This window comes from Polypterus senegalus, chromosome 1, assembly GCF_016835505.1.
Source record: "Polypterus senegalus isolate Bchr_013 chromosome 1, ASM1683550v1, whole genome shotgun sequence".
Taxonomy (NCBI): domain Eukaryota; kingdom Metazoa; phylum Chordata; class Cladistia; order Polypteriformes; family Polypteridae; genus Polypterus; species Polypterus senegalus.
This window is the reverse complement of record NC_053154.1, coordinates 328830409-328850641: the sequence shown is the minus strand read 5'-3', so window position 1 is coordinate 328850641 and position 20233 is coordinate 328830409. Positions and strand designations below refer to the sequence as shown.

The 20233-nt window shown below is 44.5% G+C and overlaps 1 protein-coding gene across 1 annotated transcript in view; it reads left to right on the top strand.

Annotated features, from left to right (window-relative positions):
- The window catches only part of tet1 (tet methylcytosine dioxygenase 1), a 192007-nt gene that overhangs the window by 50170 nt on the left and 121604 nt on the right, over window positions 1-20233 (top strand). Inside the window, exon 4 of the mRNA XM_039737872.1 lies at window positions 19911-19961. Coding sequence (XP_039593806.1) covers window positions 19911-19961 — 51 coding nt within the window. The remainder of the gene's footprint in view (window positions 1-19910; window positions 19962-20233) is intronic.

Below are 20233 nucleotides of genomic sequence, written 5' to 3'. Positions count from 1 at the left end.
TTTACTAACATGTTGGAATTCTATGAGATTACAACAAAAGCATACAATCAAAGTGGAGCTTATGATATTATTTATCTGGACTTTCAGAAAGCATTTGATAAGGTGCCACATGAGAGGTTGGGCATCAAGTTAAAAGAAGTGGGAGTTCAGGGTGATGTTTTTAGTTGGGTGCAGAATTGGCTCAGAAACAGGAAGCAGAGGGTGATGGTGCGAGAATCCTCATCAGGACTGGCCGATGTTAACAGTGGTGACCAGCAGGGGGCATTGCTGGGGCTGCTGCTATTTTTAATATATATAAATGATTTAGATAGGAATATAAGTAACAAGCTGGTTAAGTTTGCAGATGATACCAAGATAGGCGGATTAGCAGATAATTTGGAATCCGTTATATAATGTCTGAAACTCGACTTAAAGTCATAAAAAGTTTTGGGGCAGCCACCCATGTGTTTGGTATCCTGACTGCAAAGTCGTAAAATTGTATACAGCACTGATGTGCACAAAACCGAGTCCAAAACAGAACTGAGGGGATAGGGAAAAGGTGGAGGCTTTTAAGGGGAAGACAGGAAGTGAGATCAAAGGGGTCGGGCTCATGAAGGTCTTCAGCCATAGGTTCGAGGCCAGACGTGACATCACAGGGGCCAGAGCTGGCAAGGTCTCCTTCCATAGGCTCGATCCCGGAAGGTGGAATCTCCCGTCAATTGTCTGCAGGAAAGGGAGAAAAAGAGTCAGTGGACTCTGCCACATCCCGGTATGACTCGGAACTGCTCTTCCTCAAGCCCTTTAGCTGCCTCCCATGCACACGTGTGTGACAATCATTACAGAAGGACTCGGATAGCATACAGGCTTGGGCAGATTTGTGGCAGATGATATTTAATGTCAGTAAATGTAAAGTATTACACATAGGAAGTCAAAATATTAGGTTTGAATACACAATGGGCGGTCGGAAAATCGAGAGTACACCTTATGAGAAGGACTTAGGAGTCATAGTGGACTCTAAGCTATCAACTTCCAAACAGTGTTCAGAAGCCATTAAGAAGGATAACAGAATGTCAGGTTATATAGCGCCTTGACATGTGGAGTACAAGTCACAGGAGGTTCTGCTCAAGCTTTATAACACACTGGTGAGGCCTCAGCTGGAGTACGGGGTGCAGTTTTGGTCTCCAGGGTACAAAAAGGACACAGCAGCACAAGAAAAGGTCCAGAGAAGAGCGACTAGGCTGAGTTGAGTACTACAGAGGATGAGTTACGAGGAAAGATTCAAAGAGCTGAGCCTTCACTATAAGAAAAAGAAGATTAAGAGGAGACCTGACTGAAGTGTTTAAAAGTAGGGAAGGGAATTAGTACAGTTGATCGAGACGGTGACTTTAAAATGAGTTCAACAAGAACGCAGAGACACAGTTGGAAACTTGTTAAGAGTAGATTTCACAAAAACATTAGGAAGTTTTTCTTTACACAAAGAACGATAGACACTTGGAATAAGCGACCAAGTTGTGTGGTAGACAGTAAGACGTTAGGGACTTTCAAAACTCGACTTGATGTTATTTTAGAAGAATGAAGTGGGTAGGACTGGCAAGGTTTGTTGGGCTGAATGGCCTGTTCTCATCTCGATTGTTCTAATGTTCTAAAAACATCACCTGATTTAACAGAGACAGGTATCCATGAATGATGTCTGACTTCCTATCCGGGGCCGTGACCAGCGGAGCTCCAATATTTTTGTCCTTGACTCATTCACTGTATACAGCTGGCCCCCAACCATAAGACCCCACATTCAGGTCCCCGTCCACACTCTCCGCAAGCCTGCCCTGTGCCATCATTTTATTTTCAGTAGTCCATCTGAGTCTAAAATCTCCACCACAAGGAGTGACCGCCTTTCTTCAGGTTTCAGGCTCGGCTGCCACCAGATGGTTTCTGTTAGGCGCCTCTCCTTTGAAACTCGTAGCGCTTGTGGATTAAACGGTAAAACAAGCGTTTCAATTCATCAGAGGGAAAATAAAACAAGTTTTCTTAACAGGTCCACTTGAAGCACGGTGTGCAGAGTGAAGGTTCAGTTCATTTTTTTTTTTCTCGGATGGGATCATATAGCGCTTCTGTTTATTTATGAAATCTGGCGTGCTTGTCTAACTCCTGGTTGCTTCCTGGGAAAACTGCGGCCCCCAGAATTTCTCTGCAGCCGCTGCAAGACGGGCACAGACAGGGAGTGTGAAAGCCCGACAGCCATCACCTAGTAAAAGCTGCACGCCTGGCCGCGCGCTAACTCCATAGTCTGGAGCTTGGCAGATGATTTCCAGACAGGCTCTGGTGCTTGGAATGCAAAGCAAATGTTTGGGGACTGGGAAGGATTAAAGAAACAAAAGTGATGTTTTTATGCAAAGCTGAGATAGTACAGCGTCAACTACGTCCAGTTTATCAATGAGCTCACGTTGACGTGACATACTGTGGCACCTTCTGCAGCAAACACCTTCATAAGTTGCTTTACAGAGCAAACGATGAAACATTCAAGAAGTAACGGGGGAGCCTTCCATGAATTATTCGCTTCTTGTTTAAATGGATGAATTTGGCTGACACTTTAATCCACAGAGACAGCGAAAACACAAACACACTGACGAGATAAGCGAGTCCCTCGAGGAAACACACCGGGAGCCAGCGACCATTTGTGGCTTCATAACCACTAGGGGGAGACAGACCCAGAAAACAATAGCATAGGGCAGACAGTACGGTGAGTGCTAAAATAAAACACAAGGCACAGCCTTTATTTCACAGTATACACTCACCGGCCACTTTATTAGGTACACCTGATTTGGAGCCCCGATTGCCATGAGAACTGCAGTGATTCTTCATTTCATCGACTCAACAAGGTGCTGGAAACATTCCTCAGGGATTTTGGTCCATATTGACATGATAGCATCACACACTTGCTGCAGATTTGTCGGCTGCACACCCTTGATGTGAATCTCCTGTTCCACCACATCCCAAAGGTGCTCTATTTGGATTAAGATCTGGTGACTTGGAGGCCATTTGTGTACGGTGAACTCATTGTGACGTTCAGGAAACCAGTCTGAGATGATTTGAGCTTTGTGACATGAAGTGTTATCCTGCTGGAAGTGGCCATCAGAAGATGGGGACACTGCGGTCATAAATAATGTTTGTTTTAGTGACTGGTTCGATAATTTTTTCATTTCAGACAGGTTACCAGCTCTTCTCCTCTACTGCTGTTAAAACCCTCTGACAATTTGTTCAGAATGTGTAAGTCCACTTCCGCTCCAGCCGTCCACTTCTGCAGTTTAGTTCCAGCCCCCTCCAGTAGGGATGGCCGATACCACTATTTTTGAAATTCCAATTTTCCAATTTTTTAAGGAGTATAGGAATTTGCATCTTTTTGATGTTTTAAAGCTGTTGATCCGCGCGTGTGCTTTCTGAACGTTCAAATGCGCTGCTTGTTTGGCCACTGGCCTGCCTCTTCTTCTCTCCAATGTGACATCAGGGTTGCTGTATTCTTTTCCACCTGTGAAAGTAGCAACATACAACGCAATGCTTTCAGTCCGCCATTGTCGCAGGGCCGTCTTAGTAGTATTATAGGCAGTAATGTAATAAAACATAATAAAAAGTAAAAAAAATGAAATTACATTAATGCCTCATCAAAAACAATATTATGAATTATTTTATCCACTAACTTACATTCTATAAATTTTGCTTTTTTGCATTTCTGTTCGCATATTATTCGAGATATTTGTCTCTCTTTCATTTATTTGACGGTTCTCCTTGTTCTTGATTTTTATTATATTATATTATATGCAGCTCTTTTTTGTTCATTTTCTTTTTCTCGATGTTCATTATCAACTCTTGCCGCTCTTTCTCTATCACAATCTAAAATTCAATGTTCTTCAATAGATCATTTGCTTCTCTGCCCTGCCATTATAACCGAGTATACTGAAGGTTGAGTTAGCACCGAGAGTGTCACGGGGTGTGACAGACAGAGGATGTGCGCAGCAGGAGTGACGATTGGGCGAGCCGTGTGGAGGGGAGTGGTCAGGGCTGAATAACGCGGACACGACGGATATCTTTTGGAATATAATAGAGAGATTCTTCAAGGTCACTTTTGTTTCTAGCTGGGGTTTTGACAGTAATCCCCCCTAGAGGGCAATTTTTGAAAGTGTTTGTGGGACTTTTGGGGCTCCCAGATCACGACAGCGGGTGGGCAGGCCTGCTTTGTTAGGAGCGTGTCACGGAAGTCACGTCAGGTGATGTCATTGGCACAACATTTTATAAGCCGACTCCACGGGGCTCTCAACGCCCTGGTTTGTGGATATTTAGTGAATGCGCTGTTACACTTTTTCTAATTTTTTTTAGCAAACAATCTAACACTCTGCTCCTATAACTTGGACAGAAAAATAACTTGAACCTTAAAATGTGGGATCCTGACGTTGAATTGCTGTATTTCAGACCAGATCCGTTAGATTCTGAAATTCTGGCACGAAGAGGAGAGATTACAGATCTTGCTACAGTTCTCTATGCCAGGATCAATGATTCAATAATGTTATTAGCAGCAGCACTTATGATAAAGAGTAAGGGCACGTTAAGGGGAAACTCAGAAAACTCAAGAAGTTTTCCCAAAATGCATTAAAAGGAAATACGGACAGCTACAGGTGGAGAACAAGGTAATTTGGTAAAATAATTTCAGTAATCTGAAGAGCCTCCATATGGTATAAATTACTCAAATAGGCCTTAAAGGAACACTCCACCCAAAAATTATCATTTTGTTCCTCTGTTGTTTGCCCTGTGTTGCTTGAAGGTATGGCCGAAAAAAAACTTTAATGTCATGTTTTCATACAGAAGGGAGGTATGCTATGGCCACTTGTAATGCGGGGAGTTTGCTGTGTTCCTCGTATGTATGTGTGGGTTTAGTGCCCACATCCTCTGAGATCATCCGATAGCATGACGGGTCGAAAGGCAAGATAAATGTTGGCTTTCCCTGTTTAGATAGATAGATAGATAGATAGATAGATAGATAGATAGATAGATAGATAGATAGATAGATAGATAGATAGATAGATAGATAAAGAACAATATTAAATTAAAGAGTGATAACAATACAGGTAATAACAGACAATAACTTTGTATAATGTTAACGTTTACCCCGCCGGGTGGAACTGAAGAGTCGCATAGTGTGAGGTCTCCTCAGTCTGTCAGTGGAGTAGGACGGTGACAGCAGTCTGTTGCTGAAGCTGCTCCTCTGTCTGGAGATGATCCTGTTCAGTTGATGCAGTGGATTCTCCATGATTGACAGGAGCCTGCTCAGTGCCCGTCGCTCTGCCACGGATGTCAAACTGTCCAGCTCCGTGCCTACAATAGAGCCTGCCTTCCTCACCAGTTTGGCCAGGCGAGAGGTGTTCCTCTTCTTTATGCTGCCTCCCCAGCACACCACCATGTAGAAGAGGGCGCTCGCCACAACCGTCTGATAGAACATCTGCAGCATTTTATTGCAGATGTTGAAGGACGCCAGTCTTCTAAGGAAGTATAGTTGGCTCTGACCTCTCTTACACAGAGCATCAGTATTGGCAGTCCAGTCCAATTTATCATCCAGCTGCACTCCCAGGTATTTATAGGTCTGTACCCTCTGCACATAGTCACCTCTGATGATCACGGAGTCCATGAGGGGCCTGGGCCTCCTAAAATCCACCACCAGCTCATTGGTTTTGCTGGTGTTCAGTTGTAGGTGGTTTGAGTCGCACCATTTAACAAAGTCCTTGATTAGTTTCCTATACTCCTCCTCCTGCCCACTCCTGATGCAGCCCACGATAACAGTGTCGTCAGTGAACTTTTGCACGTGGCAGGACTCTGAGTTGTATTGGAAGTCCGATATATATAGGCTGAACAGGACCGGAGAAAGTACAGTCCCCTGCGCCGCTCCTGTGCTGCTGACCACAATGTCAGGCCTGCAGTACCCAAGATGAAGACAAGTTTACTTGGAAAAACAAAATTCAATGGCGCGCGGAGGTATTTGGTATTTCTAACAAATAAAGACTCTGCCTACCAAGGCTTCTTTCAGGCTTTTTCGTTGGGATTACAAGAGCTCCGTCTCCTCTGCTCTTCAGTTAACAAATGACGCCTTCTTCTGGTCAGCTGGGCTTTTAAGGTCCTGGGACCAGAAGGGGTGAAGTCAGCTGCCCTCACTGGGTGGTTTCTTAGCACTCCGGAGGCAAAGGAAGATGATAGAGTTAGCGGAAACTCCCCCTCTCGGCCTGCACCCAGATGATGACCCTCTGGTGTGCCTGCATGACCCACAAAAGACCTGAGCTAGTGACCCCAAACTGATCCCACCCACAGGCCCTTGTAGTGGAATGGCACCCTGTCCAGCGGGGCCAGCTCTAGCATTCTGGCTACTGTAGGTGAGGCAAAATCATGCCCAAACCTTATATATCATCATACTGTACATATACGTTATTAACACTAGAATCCCTGAAGACTACGAAAAAACTCGTAATGCTGGCCCACCTTAAATCCGTTCGTACCTCTCCATCAGTGTCTTTTGTTTTGTGTCGATCAGCACAAGCAGCCAGCAGCCTGTCATCCCATCCACCCCCTCAATGGAGGTCAACTTCAGGCAAAACGTTCGCTCAGCTCAAGTCTTGTTTATTTGCGTGTGGGGTGCCAGGAGTTGTAGAGGGTAAATAATAGAGTAGATCGTTATTTGAAATACTTGCACTTCATGTGTGTTCCGTGAATACAAAAACTGGGTAAGTGTAGGATGAAAGGAAATGCGAAAAATGCAAGAAATGCAGAACACATACCTAAAGCAGGAACTTTTTCCATGTTATACTAATAATGACATGAAGTGTATGATGTGGGAAGACTTAAGTACAAATATCAAATAAATGCAAGAATATTACCAAAGAAAAAAAAAATCATTCAATTTACATGTGGCAGTCATTGAGTTATAAACCCAAGCTCAAATGTCAATCGACAGAAAGCTAATACGTATTCTTGGATGGTGCAGAGGTAAGAGCTGCTGAAAGGTCGCAGGTTTGAGTCCCAGCACTTTGTGTTTTGAGTAGTGAGCTGCTAATATTATTATTACTATACTACAATAAAAAGATACATTTGATTTCAATCTGTAACAACCGGTGTAAATTTTGGCTACTTGTAAAAGTTAGCGTTTGTTTTATTCAAGTTTGTTCTCTCAGTGACGTTCGTGTGGTACAACGAACTTGCCTCTCTGAGTTGATGGCATTTATCTCCATTCTTTTCACAAGAGCAGCGCCTTGGCCAATGCCTGCTCAGAAATGTTTGTTGTACCGGCAATCAAAGATATGATGTCTGGTGACGACTATCAGACAGGACAAAGGCAGGACCGTAACACCAGACAGCTTCTTCACAGTGCATTCGCCGGCTAATAGGCTGCTCTGCACCACAACACTACTCTGCTTGGCACCATAAAGTAAAATGGGACTTCCACCTGCAGCTAAAGTCACTTCAGTACACGAGGCGGTGTTTGGAGTGTGGAGATACCTCCTTGCTGATCTTTCACTTGACCAGTAGTCTCGCGGGGAACATTGTATTGGGTCTCAGTGTTTACAAGTCAGCATCTGTAATGGTTAAAGATTGCTGCCTGCCCACATTTAGATGCCTTAGATGACCACCTCGCTTGTCTAAATGGTACAGCCAGCCCTGCTGTCCAGGTTAGGGTCCTGCCTTGGGTCAGACTGTGGTCTTCTGCCTTCTTTGAACTACAATAAGTAGGTCTGATAATCTATGTATGTGTATGTGTGCTCATTTTTCATTTTATGAAAATTCTTTGTAAAGTCCCTTGCAGTGGGATGAAAGGCACTATATGAAATAAAGGCTTACCGAGTATTCATCCCTCGCCTAAGTGGGCATACGTCACATTAACATTGCTCTACTTTTCCAAATGAGTTTGCCACTAATGATGGACGCTTTAATGAACAGCCTTTATTATATGAAAGTGTACATCACGGGTGTCAAACTCCGGTCCTGGAGGGCCGCAGTGGCTGCAGGTTTTCATTCTAACCATCTTCTTCATTAGTGACCAGGTTTTGCTGCTAATTAACTTTCTTTGTCTTCATTTTAATTAACTTGACTCAGGCCACTTAGTTGTCTCTTTTTCCTTAATTAGCAGCCAAACAACAATGAGACACAAAACAAGTCGCCACATAACCAGCTCACCTGTGCCCATCGCACAATATCTGAAAATAAAGAGAGGTGAAGGACTCAGCAAGGTTCATCTCTTAGGTCTTCAGATGGTGTTCTTGGAAAAAAAAAACAGAAAATCTACAGTCTGCTGTATGGATGAGGGCAGCAACAAGCCATGGAATTAAATAACAGGTTTAAATAACAACAAGAATCAGCTTCTCATTAAGGGATTGGTTGGAGTTTGGAAATCCCAGTTTAGCTGGTCATCTGTTTCACATCTCATTTCTGTTTGGCTGTCATTTAACGAAGAAAGGAATCAATTCAGAGGACTGAATCCTTAAAAACAGTGCTATTAAAATGAAGGGAAAAGAAGTTAACCAGCAGCAAAAACAGCTCACCGATTAGGGAAAGGGTTAGAATGAAAACCTGCAGTCACTGCGGCCCTCCAGGCCCGGAGTTCGACACCCCTGGTGTACATTAAGACAAAGTGGTTTACAGAGCAGTCAGCCTTTCTTTTATCTAGTGCCTTTCACAGAGGGTTTGCCATGAAGGAATCGTTCTGATGTGAGCCCATATGGCGGCTCCATCCAACAACACCTTCGCTATGAATGAATCTTTCTGCTGTGTGTTGGTATCTATTCACCAACACCTTTACCATAAACAGATCTTTCTGCTTTGTGCCCGTGTCTGTTCACCAACATCTTACCATGAATGTCTTTCTGCTGTGTGCCCGTATGGCGGCTCTGTTCACCAACACATTTGCCATGAACGCGTCTTTCTGCTTTGTGCCCGTGTCTGTTCACCAACATCTTACCATGAATGTCTTTCTGCTGTGTGCCCGTATGGCAGCTCTGTCCTCCAACACCTTTGAGATGAACGCGTCTTTCTGCTTTGTACCTGTGTCTGTTCACCAACATCTTACCATGAATGTCTTTCTGCTGTGTGCCCGTATGGCGGCTCTGTCCAACATTCACCGAGTGCCACGCTGTATCAGAGATTCTCCAGATGCCCTTGTGCTTTTGAAGAAGTGTGTGCTACAGCGGGGTCAGTCCAACGAGGAGCGAGCGAAAGCGTGTTGTCTAGCAGTGCCCGGGGCTCAGCGATGGCTTTGACGGAGTGTCTTGAGAGCAGGTGGGGAAGCAGTAGGCAGGCAGGCAGGCGAGACGGCACTGAAATGTCCGGATGACCGCGTGGCATCTTCAGGGATCCCAGCCATCCATTTTCTTATTGAATTTATCCATTTCAGGGGCAGCCACAGAACATGCCAGTACTCGGGGGCACAAATGCAGGGATAGTGTAGAAGATGGGTTTTATGAGGACCAGTAAAGAGTTTCAGACTCTTCAGACACTTTCAGAGGCAGTCGGACATTAATCTGTCTTTAAGGTGGCGACTGCAGGTACCCTGCTGACTGAGGTACTTTACTAGAGGGCCCCTGCAAGATTCAGTGGATTAAAATCAGGAATCTGACCGGGATAGCATGCCAGCGTATCAGTGAACTGTGCCAGGTATGTCAGCAGCTGCACATTTTGCTGTCAAATGAAAAAAGAAAAAGAGTTTATAACATGAATTTTGCAGAGTCTATAAAAATATTCAGCAATTTGAACGTTCCACATTTTGTTCTTATTGATTATTAAATCACAGTGGATTTGATTTAGCTTTTTTGACAATGACTCCTTAGTGTAGCTTCAGGTACAAGGCAGGTGGACGGGGTGCCAGTCCCTCACAGTGCCCGTTTAGAGTCACCAGTTAATGTAACTTGCAGGTCTTAAAAGATGTGGGAAGAAAATAAAAGTACATGGAAAAAACAAAATCAGACACAGAGAGAAGGTGCAAAATCCACACCGAGAGAGAAGGGGTGCAGGTTTCACACCCAAGACACTGGACCTGGCAGTCAGCAGCAGCACTAACTGCTCTGCCGCCTTACTACTCTGCCCGACCGTGAATCTCCAACTGTAACACTGTGCTGTAATAAGTAACGAATCGCATCTGCGCGCTCACCCTCACACTCTTTATTGTTAAACTTTAACTTTATGAATAAGGCACTGTTGATTTGCTGATCGGCTTTCATTTCAGTTTTCCTGATATCCCTAACAAAAAGAGGACCGTGCCCTCGCCTCGCCCTGGGGGCCTCATCCCCCAACGCCAACTGCATTTTGAAAAGCGTCCATAAATACCAGATGCCTAATTCATCCCCTCATCATTTATTCATTAAGTCGGCATGGTTTGCATTTGTTCTTAAGTTCAGTGAGTCTGCCTCTCCAGATGGTGCGTTTCAATGTGAAAGGGGCCGAGTCACAGGCAGAGCAGGGCAGCACGTGTGATGGCGGGGGTTTGGGGGGACGTGGCTCCTTGTACTGTAGAAAGTGGGACTGTGGAGTCAGAGCCTGCAATCGGAAAGGAGGACAATTGGGGTCGAGCTACCCTGAAGTGGTCACTTGTGGAAGTCACAGCAGTCGGCGCAGTAACAGCTTGGACCTTCAGTTCAGGCCTCTGTTTCAAGATGAAGTCACTTAACCTGCCGTAAAAGTAACTGGAAACAACTGTACTGTGTTCAGAACCAGCATGGATTTAAGCGTCAGTAAAACAACAGTCAGTACTGCAATAAAAGGTACAACACCAACTCCTTTGATTACAAATTTTCAATCTCAGTGACATTTTGTGCTGAGCGTGGTGTCGGGCTATCAAGCAATGCTGCCACCGCCCCGTCATAAACTTCCTTTATTTTAAGATATTCAAGTGAAAATCACTGTAATAAGGCGCTACATATGCGCCCGACCCGACACAGATTGGGCACGGAGGCACACGTATAACATAAATAAACTTTTATTGTTCTTCAGCTGGAGGGCACGTCTTTCCCGTGATCCCCCAGCCTATAGGACCAAAGCATCTGCTTAATTCTTCCAAAATAACATTCAGGTCCATCCATCCATTATCCAACCCGCAATATCCTAACTACAGGGTCACGGGGGTCTGCTGGAGCCAATTCCAGCCAACACAGGGCACAAGGCAGGAAACAAACCCCGGGCGGAGTGCCAGCCCACCGCAGGGTACACACACCCATACACCAAGCACATACTAGGGACAATTTAGGATCGCCAATGCAACTAACCGGCATGTCTTTGGACTGAGGGAGGAAACCCACACAGACACAGGGAACACATGCAAACTCCACACAGGGAGGACCCGGAAAGCGAACCCTGGTCTCCTAACTGCAAGGCAAACATTCAAATCTTTCGACAAAAGATGGGACAATCACTTGGTTTCGGCCTTTGATACTTTTATTTGACTACACCTCTTTTTCTCGGCGTATTCAAACCATCATTTCTGCCTTTATCTCTCTTCGCAGAACGTGAAAGGACCAGGAGGAGGACTAACCAAAAAACTGTTTGGACAGAACAGGCCAGAGTTGAAGCCAAAAGTCAAAAGCTCAGTAAACAAAGGTCAGGGTGTAATCTGAAAACACACGTAGTCTACAGGAGTACTTATTACATTAATCATCACTAAACACCACGTAAACTCTTAATAGTACCAAATAGCATCACGTTGAGTTATGAAGGTCCCTAAAGGCCTACAGTCTACCACACACCACTTGGTAACTTGCCCCATGTGTCTAGGAATCCCAGTGTGTGTCTATGGAATTGGTTTTAACTTGAAGAGAATAATCGACACAACTTATTCTTCTATAATTAGCTCAATGGCAATGATATTTTTCAATTTAGTGCTTCCCTCTGTGCTGCTCATGCATTCGCCAGCAGGTGGCACTCTGTGCACGTCAAAACGAGACTTCATCACATGGCCTTGCTATCCGGCATGTCTTCTGAAATAAAATCAGTGTTGATTCTATTCATATTTTTTGTCAGTTCTCAATGTAGAAAATGGGAGCAAATGAGAAATACTAAAGTTAAGATGCCAAGGGGGCACATCTGTGTGTGTACTGTACACTCACCTAAAGGATTATTAGGACCACCTGTTCAATTTCTCATTAATGCAATTATCTAATCAACCAATCACATGGCAGTTGCTTCAATGCATTTAGGGGTGTGCTCCTGGTCAAGACAATCTCCTGAACTCCAAACTGAATGTCAGAATGGCAAAGAAAGGTGATTTAAGCAATTTTGAGCGTGGCATGGTTGTTGGTGCCAGACGGGCCGGTCTGAGTATTTCACAATCTGCTCGGTTACTGGGATTTTCACGCACAACCATTTCTAGGGTTTATAAAGAATGGTGTGATTAGGGAAAAACATCCAGTATGCGGCAGTCCTGTGGGCGAAAATGCCTTGTTGATGCTAGAGGTCAGAGGAGAATGGGCCAACTGATTCAAGCTGATAGAAGAGCAACTTTGACTGAAATAACCACTCGTTACAACCGAGGTATGCAGCAAAGCATTTGTGAAGCCACAACACGCACAACCTTGAGGCGGATGGACTACAACAGCAGAAGACCCCACCGGGTACCACTCATCTCCACTACAAATAGGAAAAAGAGGCTACAATTTATACGAGCTCACCAAAATTGGACAGTTGAAGACTGGAAAAATGTTGCCTGGTCTGATGAGTCTCGATTTCTGTTGAGACATTCAAATGGTAGAGTCAGAATTTGGCATAAACAGAATGAGAACATGGATCCATCATGCCTTGTTACCACTGTGCAGGCTGGTGGTGGTGGTGTAAAGGTGTGGGGGATGTTTTCTTGGCACACTTTAGGCCCCTTAGTGCCAATTGGGCATCGTTTAAATGCCACGGGCTACCTGAGCATTGTTTCTGACCATGTCCATCCCTTTATGACCACCATGTACCCATCCTCTGATGGCTACTTCCAGCAGGATAATGCACCATGTCACAAAGCTCGAATCATTTCAAATTGGTTTCTTGAACATGACAATGAGTTCACTGTACTAAAATGGCCCCCACAGTCACCAGATCTCAACCCAATAGAGCATCTTTGGGATGTGGTGGAGCAGGAGCCGTGCCCTGGATGTGCATCCCACAAATCTCCATCAACTGCAAGATGCTATCCTATCAATATGGGCCAACATTTCTAAAGAATGCTTTCAGCACCTTGTTGAATCAATGCCACGTAGAATTAAGGCAGTTCTGAAGGCGAAAGGGGGTCAAACACCGTATTAGTATGGTGTTCCTAATAATCCTTTAGGTGAGTGTATGTTTACAGCTGTATCGGTGATGATTTCAAAATGTCTTATCAAAAAGTATTCATCTTTGAAAAGCATGTCAGAGTTAAACGCCATCAGCTGGAGTGTTTAGTTCTTTTGCCGTTCCCGACTGGCTCTTGACGTGTCTATGCTACAAGCTCTTGTGAATGTTAACCCCAGAATGAGAATTGAAACTAAAGCCTGGCAGGCTGAAGACTGCTGTTTACGTCATAGTGCAGGACGTGCTGCTGGCATAGCCACTGTGTGTCACAGAAACCTTGGGGTCACACCTACTGTACACTTCAGTTAGAAGCGGGTGACAGGAAGAGAGATGGCTGCTGGCCAGGATGTGGGACGGTAAAACAGCCGCTCAGTGTATCTAAAGCCTTGACTAAGGACCCCTAGTGGCCGAGGTGCAGAACTGTGATCTACCCCTGAGCCAGCAGGAGAGCTTCACTTTGTCTGGCTGGACTTTAACTTTGCTTTTCCTTATTTAAGCTAACATCACATGCTGACAGGAAACAGAAAAATGAATATAAAAATGAAACAGACTTTTCTCACAATTTAGCAGACATTTAATAGGGGATATTAGTCACTGCAGTTTCTATTAGAAATGCTTCTATGGTGGAGCACAACCTGTCAACTAAAGGGCCGCGTCACATTAGCTGTCTTTTCATGTGATTTCTGGCCTTAATCTCCATTTACATAATCGTAGCGAGCCCCGTGATGGGCAGTAACGTAATGTGACACACCCAGCGACTCACTCCAACTAACCTGCAACTGGATTGTGTCTCTAGTCCTAGGGGCGGGGATGAGACCTGACAGCCAATGAGGGCTCAGCCAGAAGTACAGTGCATAGAATGCAGCAACGAGGAATAAAGGATGAGTGTGTTTTGGACCTCGCATACAGAAGAGAAGCTCGTCTGTCTGATGTCTCTTGGTTTACCTGTCACAACTAAATGGAAATAAGAAGAAAAAGGGCAGAGATTCTGGCTGAAGCTGCCATACTTGTTAACCCTTCACATAGCAATGGCCCTGTCAGGATAGTACTGGAAGGTTGTCACACAGTCGTTACATTTGATGTGCCCAGCGATTTTCAGATGTGTAAATTGACTAAAGCAGCAACAAGATCAGCAGCTGCAGTTGGCAAGTCTGACATACACTGTGACTAGGCGTCATGTAATGTGACATCGGCTTTAGGTGGTAGTTGTGATTTTATTCTTGGAAAAGAAATAACTATTGAAAAGGGCAAAGAATGTTAATTCCTGTCGCTTATCTTTACCTGTAAAAATTGTAGTTATTGTGTCCTGATGAAATGAGCCACAAGTTTAGAAAATTCAAAGGGATTGTGACAAAGAGAAGGTTTCTTTTTTACTTAATCTATAGATTTATTAGTGTTCTTTTATATTGTAATAAATTTTTATTTTGTTGTTACTTCCATGATGCCATTCTTTTGCTATAGATGCTCTCATTTTGTATAATATTTTCATGAGTGATATTGATAACATCAACAATCCCATTTACTTACCACAGAACCAGACATAGATATAGGGTTGGACTGGTACTAAAATTTTGACATTGGTATTGATACCAGCTTTCAGACCTCAGTAGCAATGTCAAAATGGTTCTGAAGCAAATAACAAAAAACTCCAAACCTCCTGTCTTACTCCAGCCCCCCGGTATCGTTAAACTACGGGAATCCCAAAAGCACAAGTTCAAAAAAACACTTTCAAAAGTTGCCCACTAGAGGGGTAAACACGATCAAAAAACCCTGACTAGAAACCAAAAAAGGGCTGAGAGAGATCTTAATAAAATAAAAGGTTTATTTTTCCGAAGGCTATGAAGGCAGAAGCTCCAAATAGTACAAAAGAATTGCCTGAAAGGGAAGACAAAACACAGCAAAACAAAGTCCCAATAGGGAATCCAAAAACCGTAGACTAAATACAGAGCAGAAGTTCAAAAATCATAAAACACAGCCACCACAAAATTCAAAAAATGTTTTTGAAAAACAGAGCACAGGGTAGAAAATCCTGGATAAGCGATAAGCAATAGCACAAAGCACAGAAAACAAAATGAACCGCCAGGAACTATGGGAGGACTGTTCTTGGTGGTGATTGGCAGGTGGCCCCGCCCCTTGGGGAGCCACCCACAAAACACAGGGCTTATAACCTAGCCATGCCTCTTTTCCAACACACACATAGACAAACGTACATTATACTGTAAATAAAATAAACCTTAATAGAAATAAATGGCATAAAAGTTAACAAACAAGAAGCACTGCTTTAGAACACCAACCAAGTGGAAATGCTGGCTAAAACACGGCACCTGTTGCACCACACAATTGCTCTCCTCTCTACTACGCCATCACGCTGCATTATGCACTACTTCCCTTTTGATAGTCGTGAAGCCCCAGTTGAGTCCAAGCAGTAACAACGATGGTTCCTTGTGAAGTTCCCATTGTGTTGAAACATGTAGTTTCGTTTCATGAAGTCTATGAGATCAATGTTTTTTCACAACTGTAATGGCGAGTGTTGAGGGAATGTGAGTATGGTGGATTGAGAGGAGACCGAAAATCATGAAATGTTGGTAAAGCGCAGTTTTAAAAGCGGGGTTTTCTAGTACTTTTCCAGTACCAGTATACAGCACAACCCTACGCAGATGTGATATAATGTGCGGCATCATCACACCACACCCTATAAAAGATGGTGACCAAACAAAACCTCATTCTCGATACTTTGGATCATCCAAATAAAGACTGGCAATAGTTGAACATTAAGGAAATCAGAGAAGACGCCGGCTTACGTTTGGTTCTGATTTTGTTTTGACTTGATGAATTTTTAATAACGTTTTTCGTTGCGGTAAATGATGCTTTAAACTTCCACAACTGTGCTTTCAGCTACTCTAAAGACCAACCATGGAGCTCAGGGTAAGAATCAAAGATTGAAGTCGGGATACAGTGTGGGTTTTTTGTAGCCGAAAGGGGATATGTAGTCAGTGCCAAATCAAGCAGAAGTTTAACAAAGCCAAAGAACGAAAGAAGAACAGGAGTCTGAAACATCAGACGATCAGAGGACTGCACACACTGACTTTTATACAGTCCCATTAGGGATGTGTCGTGTCGGACGATTGTCTTTCCAGGTAACTGCATCGCAACTGTCGAGAAAAATGGCTGGCGACACCCATCAGAAAACAATACAGCATTGCGAGGGAACATAATTCATTTTCAATCACAGTTAATAAAAAATAGATAAAACCAATGGATTTGAAACCCTGGGAATGATATTCTAATATAACTAAAAAGACCAAGGAACAGTCAGAAAAAAAATCAGACGTGAGCGTCAGTAGGCTTTGGGCCTAAGGAACCAAGTTACCCAAACTATTCTACAATGTTTCAGTAATTATTTTACCGCTCTGATGCTGATCTTTCTGATCATAAAATAGGTCATTACGATAGCAATTGACAAGAAGAATTCATACTTAATTGCAGAATTACTGTATTTGAGGGCTCCTCTAGAGTGCTGCCTCTTTCTCTTGAACGACTTGGCTCAGAAACTAATCAACACATCGTCATCTCATAACAGGCTTACTCTTCGAGTTTGGTATTTTTCTGTCCAGCCATTTTTGGACTGTCCTCAAGAAACTGTAACACACAGACAGACAAACACCCATCATCGAGATATTGATGTTTGTGGTATCAGGGTACCCTAAAACGTCGCAATCCGTCGAAAACCAGAGATCCAAATTTTTGACGAATCTAAAGCTTTCGCTCCTCCCCCACAGGCGAAAGGTTATGGCGGGGAGCAAAAAAAAACAAAGCAAAAATGAAAGTTGACCAGTGAATGGCTTCCTATCACAAAGTCAGACATTTGGGAGAGCCTTTTGCATGAAGTTTTTATGTTTTTTAGTGATCTGCTTTTAGTTAGATGGCCCACACTGGTGAGGCATCTGCTTGAATTTCCTTGAGTGTATTCTGCCAATCATTGTACCTGATACTGCCAGGATTGGCTCCATCTCCACGGATCCTGAACTGAAATATTTACGTCTGAGAATGTGGATTAGAGTTGTTTCACTACTGGGATTGGTTCTTGACCCTGACTTATATCAAGTGGGTTTGAGACAGTATATATTGTGGCCACCAATGGGCACTCCAGCTCCCCAGATACCAAACCCAAGCAGGCCCAGGCACAGATTTAAAAGTAAAAGAGAGTTTTTTATTGTGGGAAACTCTTCATTATAAGCGTTTCCCACCACCACTAAGACAAGTATAACAACATAGCACAGTACACAACAATACTTTGTATTCTCTCTCTCTCTCTTATTCCATTGGTCACTACATCCACTCCTCCTCGCAAGCTTCGTCTTCTTTCCACCCGACTCTGGCTTGTCCATGTGTGGCAGGCAGCTCCTTTTATCCAATCCCTGGGAGTGCTTCCGGTGATATGAAGCTACAGCTCCGAAACACTTCCTGGTGCGGTTGGACTCCCAATTCCCTCAGCTCCTCGTGGAAGCCCCCACGACTCCCGACAGGGCTGTCCTCTGGGACTACAATACCCGGTATGCCTTGTGGGTACTCATGCGGGGAGCCAAATCTGGGTTTGAGTCCTGGGGGAGACAAAACCCTGTATGTAAGCTGTCTCCCCCTGTCCTTCCATCTTGAGGACATCCCTCACAGTATATTAGAAGGATGCAATATACCATCATTCCTAGGCAGAATAGCTTGTAAAGATCAAGATCAATTGAATAGGTGATTGAGTCATGTGATCTTCCAGTGCCCCTAAAACAAAATTCAGACAGATTATACTGGGTAGGAGTCCCACATTGGAATCTCGCCGTTTATTGTTAGGGTGACCGTCTATGGTTGGCAAGCACTGTTGCTCCCATTTGGTCACTGAAAGGCAACATGATGGAGCAGTAATTCTTTTATCCTGAAAACTGGTGGGCATGACAAAAAATGAATGTTGGGCAGGTCAAAAAGTGGTTGCTGTTCTTCCTCCAGGTCAGTGGGACTTCATGAAACTGATATACGAGTGTTTTCCATATTCTCCACATTTTAGTCCCCACAGACCTAGCCAAGTGAACACACTGATCTGACAACTGACTGTACCAGTTACTATACTAAACTTATTGAACTGAAAGTGACTTGAGATGGACACTGCATAAAACGTGCCGCTCATTTCTAATCATTGAATTAACTTTGGGACCCCTGATTCATCTGCCAGGACTCATACTGAATAGTGGAAATGTGGGAAGAGCTGCACTGCACTAGCAGTTTGTACTGTAAGTCACTTTTAGTAAAAGCATCAGCTAAACAAATAAAGTTAGTAATGACAAATCAGTGAATTGAAGTGACGCACAACGTGAGGGACAATAAGGGCCACCAGACAGAGTACATTCACAGGGGGCTGTGCATTCTGTGCTTTTCCCGACTGCCTAATTATCACCCAAGCGGCACGACTTGTTAAGCCGTCGCTGCACCTGTAACAACGCGGCCAGTGGGAAGAAAGGGAACAAGAGGAGGAGGAGGAGGAGGAGGAGGCAGTGGCGGCGGCGCACACGTGTGTGTCTGCGTGGAGAGAGGTTGTGATTTGTGTGCCACGTCTGGCAGACGCTGACGGCATCTGAAGGTGGTTGCACATCACGCCAAATGAGGTGTGGGGGTGTTGGGGGATGACAAGTCGAGAGTGAGGGGGTCCTCACGCCTTAACCCTTGAGTTGCTGTTGTCAAGCAGATATTGCAGTGGCTTTGTTGCTCTTGTCCCACTGGCTACCTTTCTTGTACAGTCCGATTGTGGCACTTCTTCTGTGATTTGCTGGCATCTTTTAAAATGAAGCGCAGGCAAGATGGGCACTGAGAGGTTGGACAAGCCGACAGCTGGGGGGCAGCTAAAGCGTGTCCTCGCTTGAACTTTGGCAGCACATGTTTCAGTTTCAAAGTGAGATGCTAGTGTGTGGATTTGAAAATCAAAAACTACGCCGGCTTGAAGCGTGAGCAGTAAAACTCAGCGCTGTGGTGTCCAGCTCCTAGTGGGCGTCAGGGGCCGTGCATTTGCTCTCCGGTGTCAGAGAGCAGTCCGGGTCCAGGCAGGGGAGGAAGTCCATGACACAGATTAAGTGTGCACTTTCCATGCAGCCTTCTGTTGTGGAGTAAAACCCACATAGGGGATCCTTTGTTTAGGAGGGTCTAGGCATGGAAGATAATTTACAAGCGACCAAAGTCCTCCTGCGATTGGCTGTCTTGGCCGTGGCTGCTTTAGCAAAGAGGCATGCCCAGCACGTCTGCAGGAGCAGAGCAGCAGCGTCTTTTGAGCGTTATGATAATGACACCAAAAGCTGTCTCGAGACTGAACTACTGTAGCCACTTATTCTTTTGAAGCGGAACAAGGCAAGATGGCCACCCTATAGGTTAGGCTGCACAAAGCGGACCCTGTGCTTCTGTCAAAGTGGACCCAAAGGTAACCCGGCATAGCTGCTGTTTGGGTGCTGGATGAACAACTTTCATTTTTGGAAAATTCTACTGCTGTGATTTGTGCGTGTGTGTGTGTATCTGTGTGTGTGTGTGTGTGTGTGTACACATGGAGGACTACACTAATGTATCTCAACATCTTCTTGCAGGTGGGATGCAAGGATGCAGCCAAGACGGCGAAAAGAAAGAGACCTGCCCAGGTAGGCTAGCCGTCGTCCGATCGTTGCTGTGACTGTTGTCTCCCGTGCTGCTTGTCCGACCGCGTGTTGACGGCTTACAAACCGACAGCTGGTCTGTCGCAGAGGGGGGGCACTTGGGGAACTTCAAAGGGGGGTCCCGTACTACCACCCCATCTGCACTCTCATTAAGCCTTTGCATTCAAGCAGATGTGGCACAGCATTCGAAAACAGAAACAGGAAATTCCCCCTGAATGATAACTGCAGCCTCAGGAAGGAAGTTCTTTTCAGGGTTT